Raw genomic sequence first — 15,192 nt, forward strand, 5'->3', positions numbered from 1 at the left:
CCTCCCTGATAACCTTTCTGTGACCCCACACCCTGATTGCTGTGACCCCACACCCTGATAACCTTGCTGTGACCCCACTCCCTGATAACCTTGCCGTGACCCCACACCCTCCCTGATAACCTTGCTGTGACCCCACACCCTGATAACCTTGCTGTGACCCCACACCCTCCCTGATAACCTTGCTGTGACCCACACCCTGATAACCTTGCCTGTGACCCCACCCCTCCCTGATAACCTTGCTGTGACCCCACACCCTGATAACCTTGCTGTGACTCCACACCCTGATAACCTTGCTGTGACCCCACACCCTGATAACCTTGCTGTGACCCCACACCCTGATAACCTTGCTGTGACCCCACACCCTGATAACCTTGCTGTGACCCCACACCCTGATAACCTTGCTGTGACCCCACACCCCTCCCTGATAACCTACTGTGACCCCACACCCTGATAACCTTGCTGTGACCCCACACCCTGATAACCTTGCTGTGACCCCCACCCTGATAACCTTGCTGTGACCCCACACCTCCCTGATAACCTTGCTGTGACCCACACCCTCCCTGATAACCTTGCTGTGACCCCACACCCTGATAACCTTGCTGTGACCCCACACCCTGATAACCTTGCTGTGACCCCACACCCTCCCTGATAACCTTGCTGTGACCCCACACCCTGATAACCTTACTGTGACCCCACACCCTGATAACCTTGCTGTGACCCCACACCCTGATAACCTTGCTGTGACCCCACACCCTCCCTGATAACCTTGCTGTGACCCCACACCCTGATAACCTTGCTGTGACCCCACACCCTGATAACCTTGCTGTGACTCCACACCCTGATAACCTTGCTGTGACCCCACACCCTGATAACCTTGCTGTGACCCCACACCCTCCCTGATAACCTTGCTGTGACCCCACACCCTCCCTGATAACCTGTGACCCCACACCCTGTGACCCCACTCCCTCCCTGATAACCTTGCTGTGACTCCACACCCTGATAACCTTGCTGTGACCCCACTCCCTGATAACCTTGCTGTGACCCCACACCCTGATAACCTTGCTGTGACCCCACACCCTGATAACCTTGCACATTTCCATTTCACACTTAACAGGGCAAATATAAGCTATATATAATAATAATATAATAATATAATAATTATAAATATAACCTATCCATGTCTGTGTGTGAATATCACGTTATTTTTTTTACCTGATATTTTATTTCATGGGATCATTATTGTCATCACCGGCCACAACCTTCAATTGTAGATAATCACACAGATAAATAACAGAAATATATATATACCTCCTTCTCTAAGGTGGACGAGGTTGTGAATGGAGTAGAGTCCCTGGCTTTGGAAGGAGAGGAGGAGCAGAAAGCTGCCAAACAAGGGGCAGGTCCGTCCAAGGCTCAGAAGAGACGGGTGAGCGCTACAGCATTGTGCCAGTGCATCTTTACGTCAATTCAATAAAGCCCTGAACTCCTGCTGTTTTTTTTGTCAAATTCTCTCATTTACCAGGTGCAATAAGATGAGATTCGTGTAATCCTTAATTTAGTTTCCCATTGGAGTTCAAGTCCCATGTATGTCCTCCCTGCGCTCTCTGAACCCTCCCAGGACAAGAAGGCAGCCGCGGAGAAGGAGAGAGAGCGTCGTATAGAGGAGGCTGAGGTGGAGAACCTGTCTGGGCTGCGACACCAGGAGGGACTGAAGTTGTCCCAGAAACTGGTGGAGCGCCAGCTGCAGATCAGGGAGATTTCCTCAGGTAGGACCCCAGGGGGTGTAGGGGGGTGTAGGACCCGCAGGGGGGTGTAGGACCCGCAGGGGGTGTAGGACCCGCAGGGGGTGTAGGACCCGCAGGGGGTGCAGGACCCGCAGGGGGGGTGCAGGACCCGCAGGGGGTGTAGGACCCAGGGGGGTGGGGGTGTAGGACCCGTAGGGGGTGTAGGACCCGCAGGGGGGTGTAGGACCCGCAGGGGGTGTAGGACCCGCAGGGGGGGGTGTAGGACCCGCAGGGGGTGTAGGACCTGCAGGGGGTGCAGGACCCGCAGGGGGGTGTAGGACCCGCAGGGGGTGTAGGACCCGCAGGGGGTGTAGGACCCGCATGGGGGTGTAGGACCCGCATGGGGGGTGTAGGACCCGGGGGGGGTGTAGGACCCGCAGGGGGGGTGTAGGACCCGCAGGGGGTGCAGGACCCGCAGGGGGTGTGTAGGACCCGCAGGGGGTGCAGGACCCGCAGGGGGGTGTGTAGGACCCGCAGGGGGTGCAGGACCCGCAGGGGGGTGTAGGACCTGCAGGGGGGGTGCAGGACCCGCAGGGGGTGTAGGACCCGCAGGGGGGTGCAGGACCCGCAGGGGGGTGTAGGACCCGCAGGGGGGGTGCAGGACCCGCAGGGGGGGGTGTAGGACCTGCAGGGGGAGGGGGTGCAGGACCCGCATGGGGGGTGTAGGACCCGCAGGGGGGGGTGCAGGACCCGCAGGGGGTGCAGGACCCGCAGGGGGGTGTAGGACCTGCAGGGGGTGCAGGACCCGCAGGGGGGTGTAGGACCCGCAGCCCGGGGGGGTGTAGGGCCCGCAGGGGGTGTAGGGACCAGGACCCGCAGGGGGTGTAGGGCCCGCAGGGGGTGCAGGACCCGGGGGGGGGGTAGGGCCCGCAGGGGGGGGTGTGTAGGACCTGCAGGGGGTGCAGGACCCGCAGGGGGTGCAGGACCCGCAGGGGGTGTAGGACCCGCAGCCCGCAGGGGGGGTGTAGGGCCCGCAGGGGGGTGCAGGACCCGCAGGGGGGTGCAGGACCCGCAGGGGGGTGTAGGACCCGCATGGGGGGTGTAGGACCCGCAGGGGGGTGCAGGACCCGCAGGGGGGGTGTAGGACCTGCAGGGGGGGGGTGCAGGACCCGCAGGGGGTGCAGGACCCGCAGGGGGGGTGCAGGACCCAGGGGGGTGTAGGACCCGCAGGGGGTGTAGGGCCCGCATGGGGGGGTGTAGGGCCCGCAGGGGGTGTAGGACCCGCAGGGGGGTGTAGGACCCGCATGGGGGTGTAGGACCCGCAGGGGGTGTAGGGCCCGCGGGGGGTGTAGGACCCGCAGGGGGTGTAGGACCCGCAGGGGGTGTAGGGCCCACAGGGGTGGGGGCAGCAAATCAGGCCAGCAAATGGTGTCTTGGAGGGGGAGGGGGGGTTCGGGTCGTGAGCATAAAGACTCCATTTCATTCCCTGTAAGTTAATGCTAATGAAACCCTCCCTCAGATGGTCACTGTATGTACCGCGCTGTGGAGGACCAGTTGGGGCAGCATGGCTTAGGTCTGACCCTGAAGGACCTCCGGGCCCAAACCGCTCAGCACATGAGGAGCCACACAGACGACTTCCTTCCCTTCCTGACCAACACCAACACAGGGGACATGTACACGCCTGGTGAGGACCAACTGTTCGGTTCACTACGGGGGGACGGTTTAGTTAGACGTTACAGGGTGGTTTCCTCAGGACACAGATTAAGCCTCGTCGAGAACTAAAAAACACACGATCAGGGGCAAGAACCTTTTTATTGAAATAGCTTTTCAGTTCAGGACATAACTTAATGCGTGTCTGGAAAACCGTCTCTATGTTTGATGTTGTTGATGATGAGGTTTTGAACGGGTGATTCCTCACCGAACTAGAAAATGAAATGTATGTATATATATGCTTTGGATTTTCATGAAATGTAATCCGGCAAAAGCATTATTTTGGAGGAAGGATTTTATTATTTTTACATTTTGTATCTTATTAAAGCATAATTGAGAAATAATTAATTGAAGTTGTGATATTTGGTGCATTTTTGGCCTTACCCAGGCTATAATGCTTCATCTATAGATGCTACAAAGCAACAGTTGTTATGGTGCAGGGTAGCCTAGTGGTTAGAGTGTTGGACTAGTAACCGGAAGGTTGCGAGTTCAAACCCCCGAGCTGACAAGGTACAAATCTGTCGTTCTGCCCCTGAACAGGCAGTTAACCCACTGTTCCTAGGCCGTCATTGAAAATAAGAATTTGTTCTTAACTGACTTGCCTCGATAAATAAAGGTAAAATAAATCAAATGAAGCTTTTTACCACTTGCTCTGTAAAATGATTAGTATTTATCAATAACAACTTTTCTTACGTAAATAAATGAATATATTATTAATATAAATGAATATATTCAGCATCACTTGTGGTTCAGATGAGTCACTCCAGTGTGTGTTCACTACCTCTGTGTGTTTCCAGATGAGTCACTCCAGTGTGTGTTCACTACCTCTGTGTGTTACCAGATGAGTCACTCCAGTGTGTGTTCACTACCTCTGTGTGTTTCCAGATGAGTCACTTCAGTGTGTGTTCACTACCTCTGTGTGTTTCCAGATGAGTCACTCCAGTGACTACCTCTGTGTGTTACCAGATGAGTCACTCCAGTGTGTGATCACTACCTCTGTGTGTTACCAGATGAGTCACTCCAGTGTGTGATCACTACCTCTGTGTGTTACCAGATGAGTCACTCCAGTGTGTGATCACTACCTCTGTGTGTTACCAGATGAGTCACTTCAGTGTGTGTTCACTACCTCTGTGTGTTTCCAGATGAGTCACTCCAGTGTGTGATCACTACCTCTGTGTGTTACCAGATGAGTCACTCCAGTGTGTGATCACTACCTCTGTGTGTTACCAGATGAGTCACTCCAGTGTGTGATCACTACCTCTGTGTGTTACCAGATGAGTCACTTCAGTGTGTGTTCACTACCTCTGTGTGTTTCCAGATGAGTCACTCCAGTGTGTGATCACTACCTCTGTGTGTTTCCAGATGAGTCACTCCAGTGTGTGATCACTACCTCTGTGTGTTACCAGATGAGTCACTCCAGTGACTACCTCTGTGTGTTTCCAGATGAGTCACTCCAGTGTGTGTTCACTACCTCTGTGTGTTTCCAGATGAGTCACTCCAGTGTGTGTTCACTACCTCTGTGTGTTTCCAGATGAGTCACTCCAGTGTGTGATCACTACCTCTGTGTGTTACCAGATGAGTCACTCCAGTGACTACCTCTGTGTGTTTCCAGATGAGTCACTCCAGTGTGTGTTCACTACCTCTGTGTGTTTCCAGATGAGTCACTCCAGTGTGTGTTCACTACCTCTGTGTGTTTCCAGATGAGTCACTCCAGTGTGTGATCACTACCTCTGTGTGTTTCCAGATGAGTCACTCCAGTGTGTGTTCACTACCTCTGTGTGTTACCAGATGAGTCACTCCAGTGTGTGTTCACTACCTCTGTGTGTTTCCAGATGAGTCACTCCAGTGTGTGTTCACTACCTCTGTGTGTTTCCAGATGAGTCACTCCAGTGACTACCTCTGTGTGTTACCAGATGAGTCACTCCAGTGTGTGATCACTACCTCTGTGTGTTACCAGATGAGTCACTCCAGTGTGTGATCACTACCTCTGTGTGTTACCAGATGAGTCACTCCAGTGTGTGATCACTACCTCTGTGTGTTACCAGATGAGTCACTTCAGTGTGTGTTCACTACCTCTGTGTGTTTCCAGATGAGTCACTCCAGTGTGTGATCACTACCTCTGTGTGTTTCCAGATGAGTCACTTCAGTGTGTGATCACTACCTCTGTGTGTTTCCAGATGAGTCACTCCAGTGTGTGATCACTACCTCTGTGTGTGTTACCAGATGAGTCACTCCAGTGTGTGTTCACTACCTCTGTGTGTTACCAGATGAGTCACTCCAGTGTGTGATCACTACCTCTGTGTGTTTCCAGATGAGTCACTCCAGTGTGTGATCACTACCTCTGTGTGTTACCAGATGAGTCACTCCAGTCACTACCTCTGTGTGTTTCCAGATGAGTCACTCCAGTGACTACCTCTGTGTGTTTCCAGATGAGTCACTCCAGTGTGTGTTCACTACCTCTGTGTGTTTCCAGATGAGTCACTCCAGTGTGTGTTCACTACCTCTGTGTGTTTCCAGATGAGTCACTCCAGTGTGTGATCACTACCTCTGTGTGTTTCCAGATGAGTCACTCCAGTGTGTGTTCACTACCTCTGTGTGTTTCCAGATGAGTCACTCCAGTGTGTGTTCACTACCTCTGTGTGTTTCCAGATGAGTCACTCCAGTGTGTGATCACTACCTCTGTGTGTTTCCAGATGAGTCACTCCAGTGTGTGTTCACTACCTCTGTGTGTTACCAGATGAGTCACTCCAGTGTGTGTTCACTACCTCTGTGTGTTTCCAGATGAGTCACTCCAGTGACTACCTCTGTGTGTTTCCAGATGAGTCACTCCAGTGTGTGTTCACTACCTCTGTGTGTTTCCAGATGAGTCACTCCAGTGTGTGTTCACTACCTCTGTGTGTTTCCAGATGAGTCACTCCAGTGTGTGTTCACTACCTCTGTGTGTTTCCAGATGAGTCACTCCAGTGTGTGACCCTGTGTGTTTCACTACCTCTGTGTGTTTCCAGATGAGTCACTCCAGTGTGTGTTCACTACCTCTGTGTGTTTCCAGATGAGTCACTCCAGTGTGTGTTCACTACCTCTGTGTGTTTCCAGATGAGAGTGTGTTCACTACCTCTGTGTGTTTCCAGATGAGTCACTCCAGTGTGTGTTCACTACCTCTGTGTGTTTCAGATGAGTCACTCCAGTGTGTGTTCACTACCTCTGTGTGTTTCCAGATGAGTCACTCCAGTGTGTGTTCACTACCTCTGTGTGTTTCAGATGAGTCACTCCAGTGACTACCTCTGTGTGTTTCCAGATGAGTCACTCCAGTGTGTGTTCACTACCTCTGTGTGTTTCCAGATGAGTCACTCCAGTGTGTGTTCACTACCTCTGTGTGTTTCCAGATGAGTCACTCCAGTGTGTGTTCACTACCTCTGTGTGTTTCCAGATGAGTCACTCCAGTGTGTGTTCACTACCTCTGTGTGTTTCCAGATCACTCCAGTTTCAGATGAGTCACTCCAGTGTGTGTTCACTACCTCTGTGTGTTTCCAGATGAGTCACTCCAGTGTGTGTTCACTACCTCTGTGTGTTTCCAGATGAGTCACTACCTCTGTGTGTGAGTCACTCCAGTGTGTGATCACTACCTCTGTGTTTCCAGATGAGTCACTCCTCACTACCTCTGTGTGTTTCCAGATGAGTCACTCCAGTGTGTGTTCACTACCTCTGTGTGTTTCCAGATGAGTCACTCCAGTGTGTGTTCACTACCTCTGTGTGTTTCCAGATGAGTCACTCCAGTGTGTGTTCACTACCTCTGTGTGTTTCCAGATGAGTCACTCCAGTGTGTGTTCACTACCTCTGTGTGTTTCCAGATGAGTCACTCCAGTGTGTGTTCACTACCTCTGTGTGTTACCAGATGAGTCACTCCAGTGTGTGTTCACTACCTCTGTGTGTTTCCAGATGAGTCACTCCAGTGTGTGTTCTACTACCTCAGTGTGTGTTCACTACCTCTGTGTGTTTCCAGATGAGTCACTCCAGTGTGTGTTCACTACCTCTGTGTGTTTCCAGATGAGTCACTCCAGTGTGTGTTCACTACCTCTGTGTGTTTCCAGATGAGTCACTCCAGTGTGTGTTCACTACCTCTGTGTGTTACCAGATGAGTCACTGTGTGTTTACCTCAGATGAGTCACTCCAGTGTGTGTTCACTACCTCTGTGTGTTTCCAGATGAGTCACTCCAGTGTGTGTTCACTACCTCTGTGTGTTTCCAGATGAGTCACTCCAGTGTGTGTTCACTACCTCTGTGTGTTTCCAGATGAGTCACTCCAGTGTGTGTTCACTACCTCTGTGTGTTACCAGATGAGTCACTCCAGTGTGTGTTCACTACCTCTGTGTGTTTCCAGATGAGTCACTCCAGTGTGTGTTCACTACCTCTGTGTGTTTCCAGATGAGTCACTCCAGTGTGTGTTCACTACCTCTGTGTGTTTCCAGATGAGTCACTCCAGTGTGTGTTCACTACCTCTGTGTGTTTCCAGATGAGTCACTCCAGTGTGTGTTCACTACCTCTGTGTGTTTCCAGATGAGTCACTCCAGTGTGTGTTCACTACCTCTGTGTGTTTCCAGATGAGTCACTCCAGTGTGTGTTCACTACCTCTGTGTGTTTCCAGATGAGTCACTCCAGTGTGTGTTCACTACCTCTGTGTGTTTCCAGATGAGTCACTCCAGTGTGTGTTCACTACCTCTGTGTGTTTCCAGATGAGTCACTCCAGTGTGTGTTCACTACCTCTGTGTGTTTCCAGATGAGTCACTCCAGTGTGTGTTCACTACCTCTGTGTGTTTCCAGATGAGTCACTCCAGTGTGTGTTCACTACCTCTGTGTGTTTCCAGATGAGTCACTCCAGTGTGTGTTCACTACCTCTGTGTGTTTCCAGATGAGTCACTCCAGTGTGTGTTCACTACCTCTGTGTGTTTCCAGATGAGTCACTCCAGTGTGTGTTCACTACCTCTGTGTGTTTCCAGATGAGTCACTCCAGTGTGTGTTCACTACCTCTGTGTGTTTCCAGATGAGTCACTCCAGTGTGTGTTCACTACCTCTGTGTGTTTCAGATGAGTCACTCCAGTGTGTGTTCACTACCTCTGTGTGTTTCCAGATGAGTCACTCCAGTGTGTGTTCACTACCTCTGTGTGTTTCCAGATGAGTCACTCCAGTGTGTGTTCACTACCTCTGTGTGTTTCCAGATGAGTCACTCCAGTGTGTGTTCACTACCTCTGTGTGTTTCCAGATGAGTCACTCCAGTGTGTGATCACTACCTCTGTGTGTTTCCAGATGAGTCACTCCAGTGTGTGTTCACTACCTCTGTGTGTTTCCAGATGAGTCACTCCAGTGTGTGTTCACTACCTCTGTGTGTTTCCAGATGAGTCACTCCAGTGTGTGTTCACTACCTCTGTGTGTTTCCAGATGAGTCACTCCAGTGTGTGTTCACTACCTCTGTGTGTTTCCAGATGAGTCACTCCAGTGTGTGTTCACTACCTCTGTGTGTTTCCAGATGAGTCACTCCAGTGTGTGTTCACTACCTCTGTGTGTTTCCAGATGAGTCACTCCAGTGTGTGTTCACTACCTCTGTGTGTTTCCAGATGAGTCACTCCAGTGTGTGTTCACTACCTCTGTGTGTTTCCAGATGAGTCACTCCAGTGTGTGTTCACTACCTCTGTGTGTTTCCAGATGAGTCACTCCAGTGTGTGTTCACTACCTCTGTGTGTTTCCAGATGAGTCACTCCAGTGTGTGTTCACTACCTCTGTGTGTTCCAGATGAGTCACTCCAGTGTGTGATCACTACCTCTGTGTGTTTCCAGATGAGTCACTCCAGTGTGTGTTCACTACCTCTGTGTGTTTCCAGATGAGTCACTCCAGTGTGTGTTCACTACCTCTGTGTGTTTCCAGATGAGTCACTCCAGTGTGTGATCACTACCTCTGTGTGTTTCCAGATGAGTCACTCCAGTGTGTGTTCACTACCTCTGTGTGTTTCCAGATGAGTCACTCCAGTGTGTGTTCACTACCTCTGTGTGTTTCCAGATGAGTCACTCCAGTGTGTGTTCACTACCTCTGTGTGTTTCCAGATGAGTCACTCCAGTGTGTGTTCACTACCTCTGTGTGTTTCCAGATGAGTCACTCCAGTGTGTGATCACTACCTCTGTGTGTTTCCAGATGAGTCACTCCAGTGTGTGTTCACTACCTCTGTGTGTTTCCAGATGAGTCACTCCAGTGTGTGTTCACTACCTCTGTGTGTTTCCAGATGAGTCACTCCAGTGTGTGTTCACTACCTCTGTGTGTTTCCAGATGAGTCACTCCAGTGTTCACTACCTCTGTGTGTTCCAGATGAGTCACTCCAGTGTGTGTTCACTACCTCTGTGTGTTTCCAGATGAGTCACTCCAGTGTGTGTTCACTACCTCTGTGTGTTTCCAGATGAGTCACTCCAGTGTGATCACTGAGTCCTCTGTGTGTTTCCAGATGAGTCACTCCAGTGTGTGTTCACTACCTCTGTGTGTTTCCAGATGAGTCACTCCAGTGTGTGTTCACTACCTCTGTGTGTTTCCAGATGAGTCACTCCAGTGTGTGTTTCATACCTCTGTGTGTTTCCAGATGAGTCACTTCAGTGTGTGATCACTACCTCTGTGTGTTTCCAGATGAGTCACTCCAGTGTGTGTTCACTACCTCTGTGTGTTTCCAGATGAGTCACTCCAGTGTGTGTTCACTACCTCTGTGTGTGTGTTTCCAGATGAGTCACTCCAGTGTGTGTTCACTACCTCTGTGTGTGTGTTTCCAGATGAGTCACTCCAGTGTGTGATCACTACCTCTGTGTGTTTCCAGATGAGTCACTCCAGTGTGTGTTCACTACCTCTGTGTGTTTCCAGATGAGTCACTCCAGTGTGTGTTCACTACCTCTGTGTGTGTCCAGATGAGTCACTCCAGTGTGTGTGTGTTTCCAGATGAGTCACTCCAGTGTGTGTTCACTACCTCTGTGTGTTTCCAGATGAGTCACTCCAGTGTGTGTTCACTACCTCTGTGTGTTTCCAGATGAGTCACTCCAGTGTGTGTTCACTACCTCTGTGTGTTTCCAGATGAGTCACTCCAGTGTGTGTTCACTACCTCTGTGTGTTTCCAGATGAGTCACTCCAGTGTGTGATCACTACCTCTGTGTGTTTCCAGATGAGTCACTCCAGTGTGTGTTCACTACCTCTGTGTGTGTTTCCAGATGAGTCACTCCAGTGTGTGTTCACTACCTCTGTGTGTGTGTTTCCAGATGAGTCACTCCAGTGTGTGATCACTACCTCTGTGTGTTTCCAGATGAGTCACTCCAGTGTGTGTTCACTACCTCTGTGTGTTTCCAGATGAGTCACTCCAGTGTGTGTTCACTACCTCTGTGTGTGTCCAGATGAGTCACTCCAGTGTGTGATCACTACCTCTGTGTGTGTGTTTCCAGATGAGTCACTCCAGTGTGTGTTCACTACCTCTGTGTGTTTCCAGATGAGTCACTCCAGTGTGTGTTCACTACCTCTGTGTGTTTCCAGATGTTTCCAGTGTGTGTTCACTACCTCTGTGTGTTTCCAGATGAGTTCACTACCTCTGTGTGTTTCCAGATGAGTCACTCCAGTGTGTGATCACTACCTCTGTGTGTTTCCAGATGAGTCACTCCAGTGTGTGTTCACTACCTCTGTGTGTTTCCAGATGAGTCACTCCAGTGTGTGTTCACTACCTCTGTGTGTTTCCAGATGAGTCACTCCAGTGTGTGTTCACTACCTCTGTGTGTTTCCAGATGAGTCACTCCAGTGTGTGTTCACTACCTCTGTGTGTTTCCAGATGAGTCACTCCAGTGTGTGTTCACTACCTCTGTGTGTTTCCAGATGAGTCACTCCAGTGTGTGTTCACTACCTCTGTGTGTTTCCAGATGAGTCACTCCAGTGTGTGTTCACTACCTCTGTGTGTTCCAGATGAGTCACTCCAGTGACTACCTCTGTGTGTGATCACTACCTCTGTGTGTTTCCAGATGAGTCACTCCAGTGTGTGTTCACTACCTCTGTGTGTTTCCAGATGAGTCACTCCAGTGTGTGTTCACTACCTCTGTGTGTTTCCAGATGAGTCACTCCAGTGTGTGTTCACTACCTCTGTGTGTTTCCAGATGAGTCACTCCAGTGTGTGTTCACTACCTCTGTGTGTTTCCAGATGAGTCACTCCAGTGACTACCTCTGTGTGTTTCCAGATGAGTCACTCCAGTGTGTGTTCACTACCTCTGTGTGTTTCCAGATGAGTCACTCCAGTGTGTGTTCACTACCTCTGTGTGTTTCCAGATGAGTCACTCCAGTGTGTGTTCACTACCTCTGTGTGTTTCCAGATGAGTCACTCCAGTGTGTGTTCACTACCTCTGTGTGTTTCCAGATGAGTCACTCCAGTGTGTGTTCACTACCTCTGTGTGTTTCCAGATGAGTCACTCCAGTGTGTGTTCACTACCTCTGTGTTTCCAGATGAGTCACTCCAGTGTGTGTTCACTCCTGTGTGTTTCACTACCTCAGTGTGTGTGTTTCCAGATGAGTCACTCCAGTGTGTGTTCACTACCTCTGTGTGTTTCCAGATGAGTCACTCCAGTGTGTGTTCACTACCTCTGTGTGTTTCCAGATGTCACTTCAGTCTACTCCTCTGTGTGTTTCCAGATGAGTCACTCCAGTGTGTGTTCACTACCTCTGTGTGTTTCCAGATGAGTCACTCCAGTGTGTGTTCACTACCTCTGTGTGTTTCCAGATGAGTCACTCCAGTGTGTGTTCACTACCTCTGTGTGTTTCCAGATGAGTCACTCCAGTGTGTGTTCACTACCTCTGTGTGTGTTACCAGATGAGTCACTCCAGTGTGTGTGTTCACTACCTCTGTGTGTTTCAGATGAGTCACTCCAGTGTGTGTTCACTACCTCTGTGTGTTTCCAGATGAGTCACTCCAGTGTGTGTTCACTACCTCTGTGTGTTTCCAGATGAGTCACTCCAGTGTGTGTTCACTACCTCTGTGTGTTTCCAGATGAGTCACTCCAGTGTGTGTTCACTACCTCTGTGTGTTTCCAGATGAGTCACTCCAGTGTGTGTTCACTACCTCTGTGTGTTTCCAGATGAGTCACTCCAGTGTGTGTTCACTACCTCTGTGTGTTTCCAGATGAGTCACTCCAGTGTGTGTTCACTACCTCTGTGTGTTTCCAGATGAGTCACTCCAGTGTGTGTTCACTACCTCTGTGTGTTTCCAGATGAGTCACTCCAGTGTGTGTTCACTACCTCTGTGTGTTTCCAGATGAGTCACTCCAGTGTGTGATCACTACCTCTGTGTGTTTCCAGATGAGTCACTCCAGTGTGTGTTCACTACCTCTGTGTGTTTCAGATGAGTCACTCCAGTGTGTGTTCACTACCTCTGTGTGTTTCCAGATGAGTCACTCCAGTGTGTGTTCACTACCTCTGTGTGTTTCCAGATGAGTCACTCCAGTGTGTGTTCACTACCTCTGTGTGTTTCCAGATGAGTCACTCCAGTGTGTGTTCACTACCTCTGTGTGTTTCCAGATGAGTCACTCCAGTGTGTGTTCACTACCTCTGTGTGTTTCCAGATGAGTCACTCCAGTGTGTGTTCACTACCTCTGTGTGTTTCCAGATGAGTCACTCCAGTGTGTGTTCACTACCTCTGTGTGTCCAGATGAGTCCAGTGTGTTTCAGATGAGTCACTTCAGTGTGTGTTCACTACCTCTGTGTGTTTCCAGATGAGTCACTCCAGTGTGTGTTCACTACCTCTGTGTGTTTCCAGATGAGTCACTCCAGTGTGTGTTCACTACCTCTGTGTGTTTCCAGATGAGTCACTCCAGTGTGTGTTCACTACCTCTGTGTGTTTCCAGATGAGTCACTCCAGTGTGTTCACTACCTCTGTGTGTTTCCAGATGAGTCACTCCAGTGTGTGTTCACTACCTCTGTGTGTTTCCAGATGAGTCACTCCAGTGTGTGTTCACTACCTCTGTGTGTTTCCAGATGAGTCACTCCAGTGTGTGTTCACTACCTCTGTGTGTTTCCAGATGAGTCACTCCAGTGTGTGTTCACTACCTCTGTGTGTTTCCAGATGAGTCACTCAGTGTGTGTTCACTACCTCTGTGTGTTTCCAGATGAGTCACTCCAGTGTGTGTTCACTACCTCTGTGTGTTTCCAGATGAGTCACTCCAGTGTGTGTTCACTACCTCTGTGTGTGTGTTTCCAGATGAGTCACTCCAGTGTGTGTTCACTACCTCTGTGTGTTTCCAGATGAGTCACTCCAGTGTGTGTTCACTACCTCTGTGTGTTTCCAGATGAGTCACTCCAGTGTGTGTTCACTACCTCTGTGTGTTTCCAGATGAGTCACTCCAGTGTGTGTTCACTACCTCTGTGTGTTTCCAGATGAGTCACTCAGTGTGTGAGTTCACTACCTCTGTGTGTTTCCAGATGAGTCACTTCCAGTGTGTGTTCACTACCTCTGTGTGTTTCCAGATGAGTCACTCCAGTGTGTGTTCACTACCTCTGTGTGTTTCCAGATGAGTCACTCCAGTGTGTGTTCACTACCTCTGTGTGTTTCCAGATGAGTCACTCCAGTGTGTGTTCACTACCTCTGTGTGTTTCCAGATGAGTCACTCCAGTGTGTGTTCACTACCTCTGTGTGTTTCCAGATGAGTCACTCCAGTGTGTGTTCACTACCTCTGTGTGTTTCCAGATGAGTCACTCCAGTGTGTGTTCACTACCTCTGTGTGTTTCCAGATGAGTCACTCCAGTGTGTGTTCACTACCTCAGTGTGTGTTTCTGTGTGTTTCCAGATGAGTCACTCCAGTGTGTGTTCACTACCTCTGTGTGTTTCCAGATGAGTCACTCCAGTGTGTGTTCACTACCTCTGTGTGTTTCCAGATGAGTCACTCCAGTGTGTGTTCACTACCTCTGTGTGTTTCCAGATGAGTCACTCCAGTGTGTGATCACTACCTCTGTGTGTTTCCAGATGAGTCACTCCAGTGTGTGTTCACTACCTCTGTGTGTTTCCAGATGAGTCACTCCAGTGTGTGTTCACTACCTCTGTGTGTTTCCAGATGAGTCACTCCAGTGTGTGATCACTACCTCTGTGTGTTTCCAGATGAGTCACTCCAGTGTGTGTTCACTACCTCTGTGTGTTTCCAGATGAGTCACTCCAGTGTGTGTTCACTACCTCTGTGTGTTTCCAGATGAGTCACTCCAGTGTGTGTTCACTACCTCTGTGTGTTTCCAGATGAGTCACTCCAGTGTGTGATCACTACCTCTGTGTGTTTCCAGATGAGTCACTCCAGTGTGTGTTCACTACCTCTGTGTGTTTCCAGATGAGTCACTCCAGTGTGTGTTCACTACCTCTGTGTGTTTCCAGATGAGTCACTCCAGTGTGTGTTCACTACCTCTGTGTGTTTCCAGATGAGTCACTCCAGTGTGTGTTCACTACCTCTGTGTGTTACCAGATGAGTCACTCCAGTGTGTGTTCACTACCTCTGTGTGTTTCCAGATGAGTCACTCCAGTGTGTGTTCACTACCTCTGTGTGTTTCCAGATGAGTCACTCCAGTGTGTGTTCACTACCTCTCTGTGTGTTTCCAGATGAGTCACTCCAGTGTGTGATCACTACCTCTGTGTGTTTCCAGATGAGTCACTCCAGTGTGTGTTCACTACCTCTGTGTGTTTCCAGATGAGTCACTCCAGTGTGTGTTCACTACCTCTGTGTGTTTCCAGATGA

General features: G+C 50.1%; 1 protein-coding gene across 2 annotated transcripts in view; it reads left to right on the forward strand.

The window, feature by feature from the left end:
* Window positions 1-15,192, forward strand: part of otud6b (OTU deubiquitinase 6B) — a 51,805-nt gene that overhangs the window by 16,550 nt on the left and 20,063 nt on the right. For both annotated transcript variants that reach the window (XM_065020117.1, XM_065020118.1), the window contains 3 exons: window positions 1,322-1,426; window positions 1,619-1,766; window positions 3,244-3,408. In XM_065020117.1, the coding sequence (XP_064876189.1) occupies window positions 1,322-1,426; window positions 1,619-1,766; window positions 3,244-3,408 (418 nt within the window). The remainder of the gene's footprint in view (window positions 1-1,321; window positions 1,427-1,618; window positions 1,767-3,243; window positions 3,409-15,192) is intronic.

This window comes from Oncorhynchus nerka, linkage group LG7, assembly GCF_034236695.1.
Source record: "Oncorhynchus nerka isolate Pitt River linkage group LG7, Oner_Uvic_2.0, whole genome shotgun sequence".
Taxonomy (NCBI): domain Eukaryota; kingdom Metazoa; phylum Chordata; class Actinopteri; order Salmoniformes; family Salmonidae; genus Oncorhynchus; species Oncorhynchus nerka.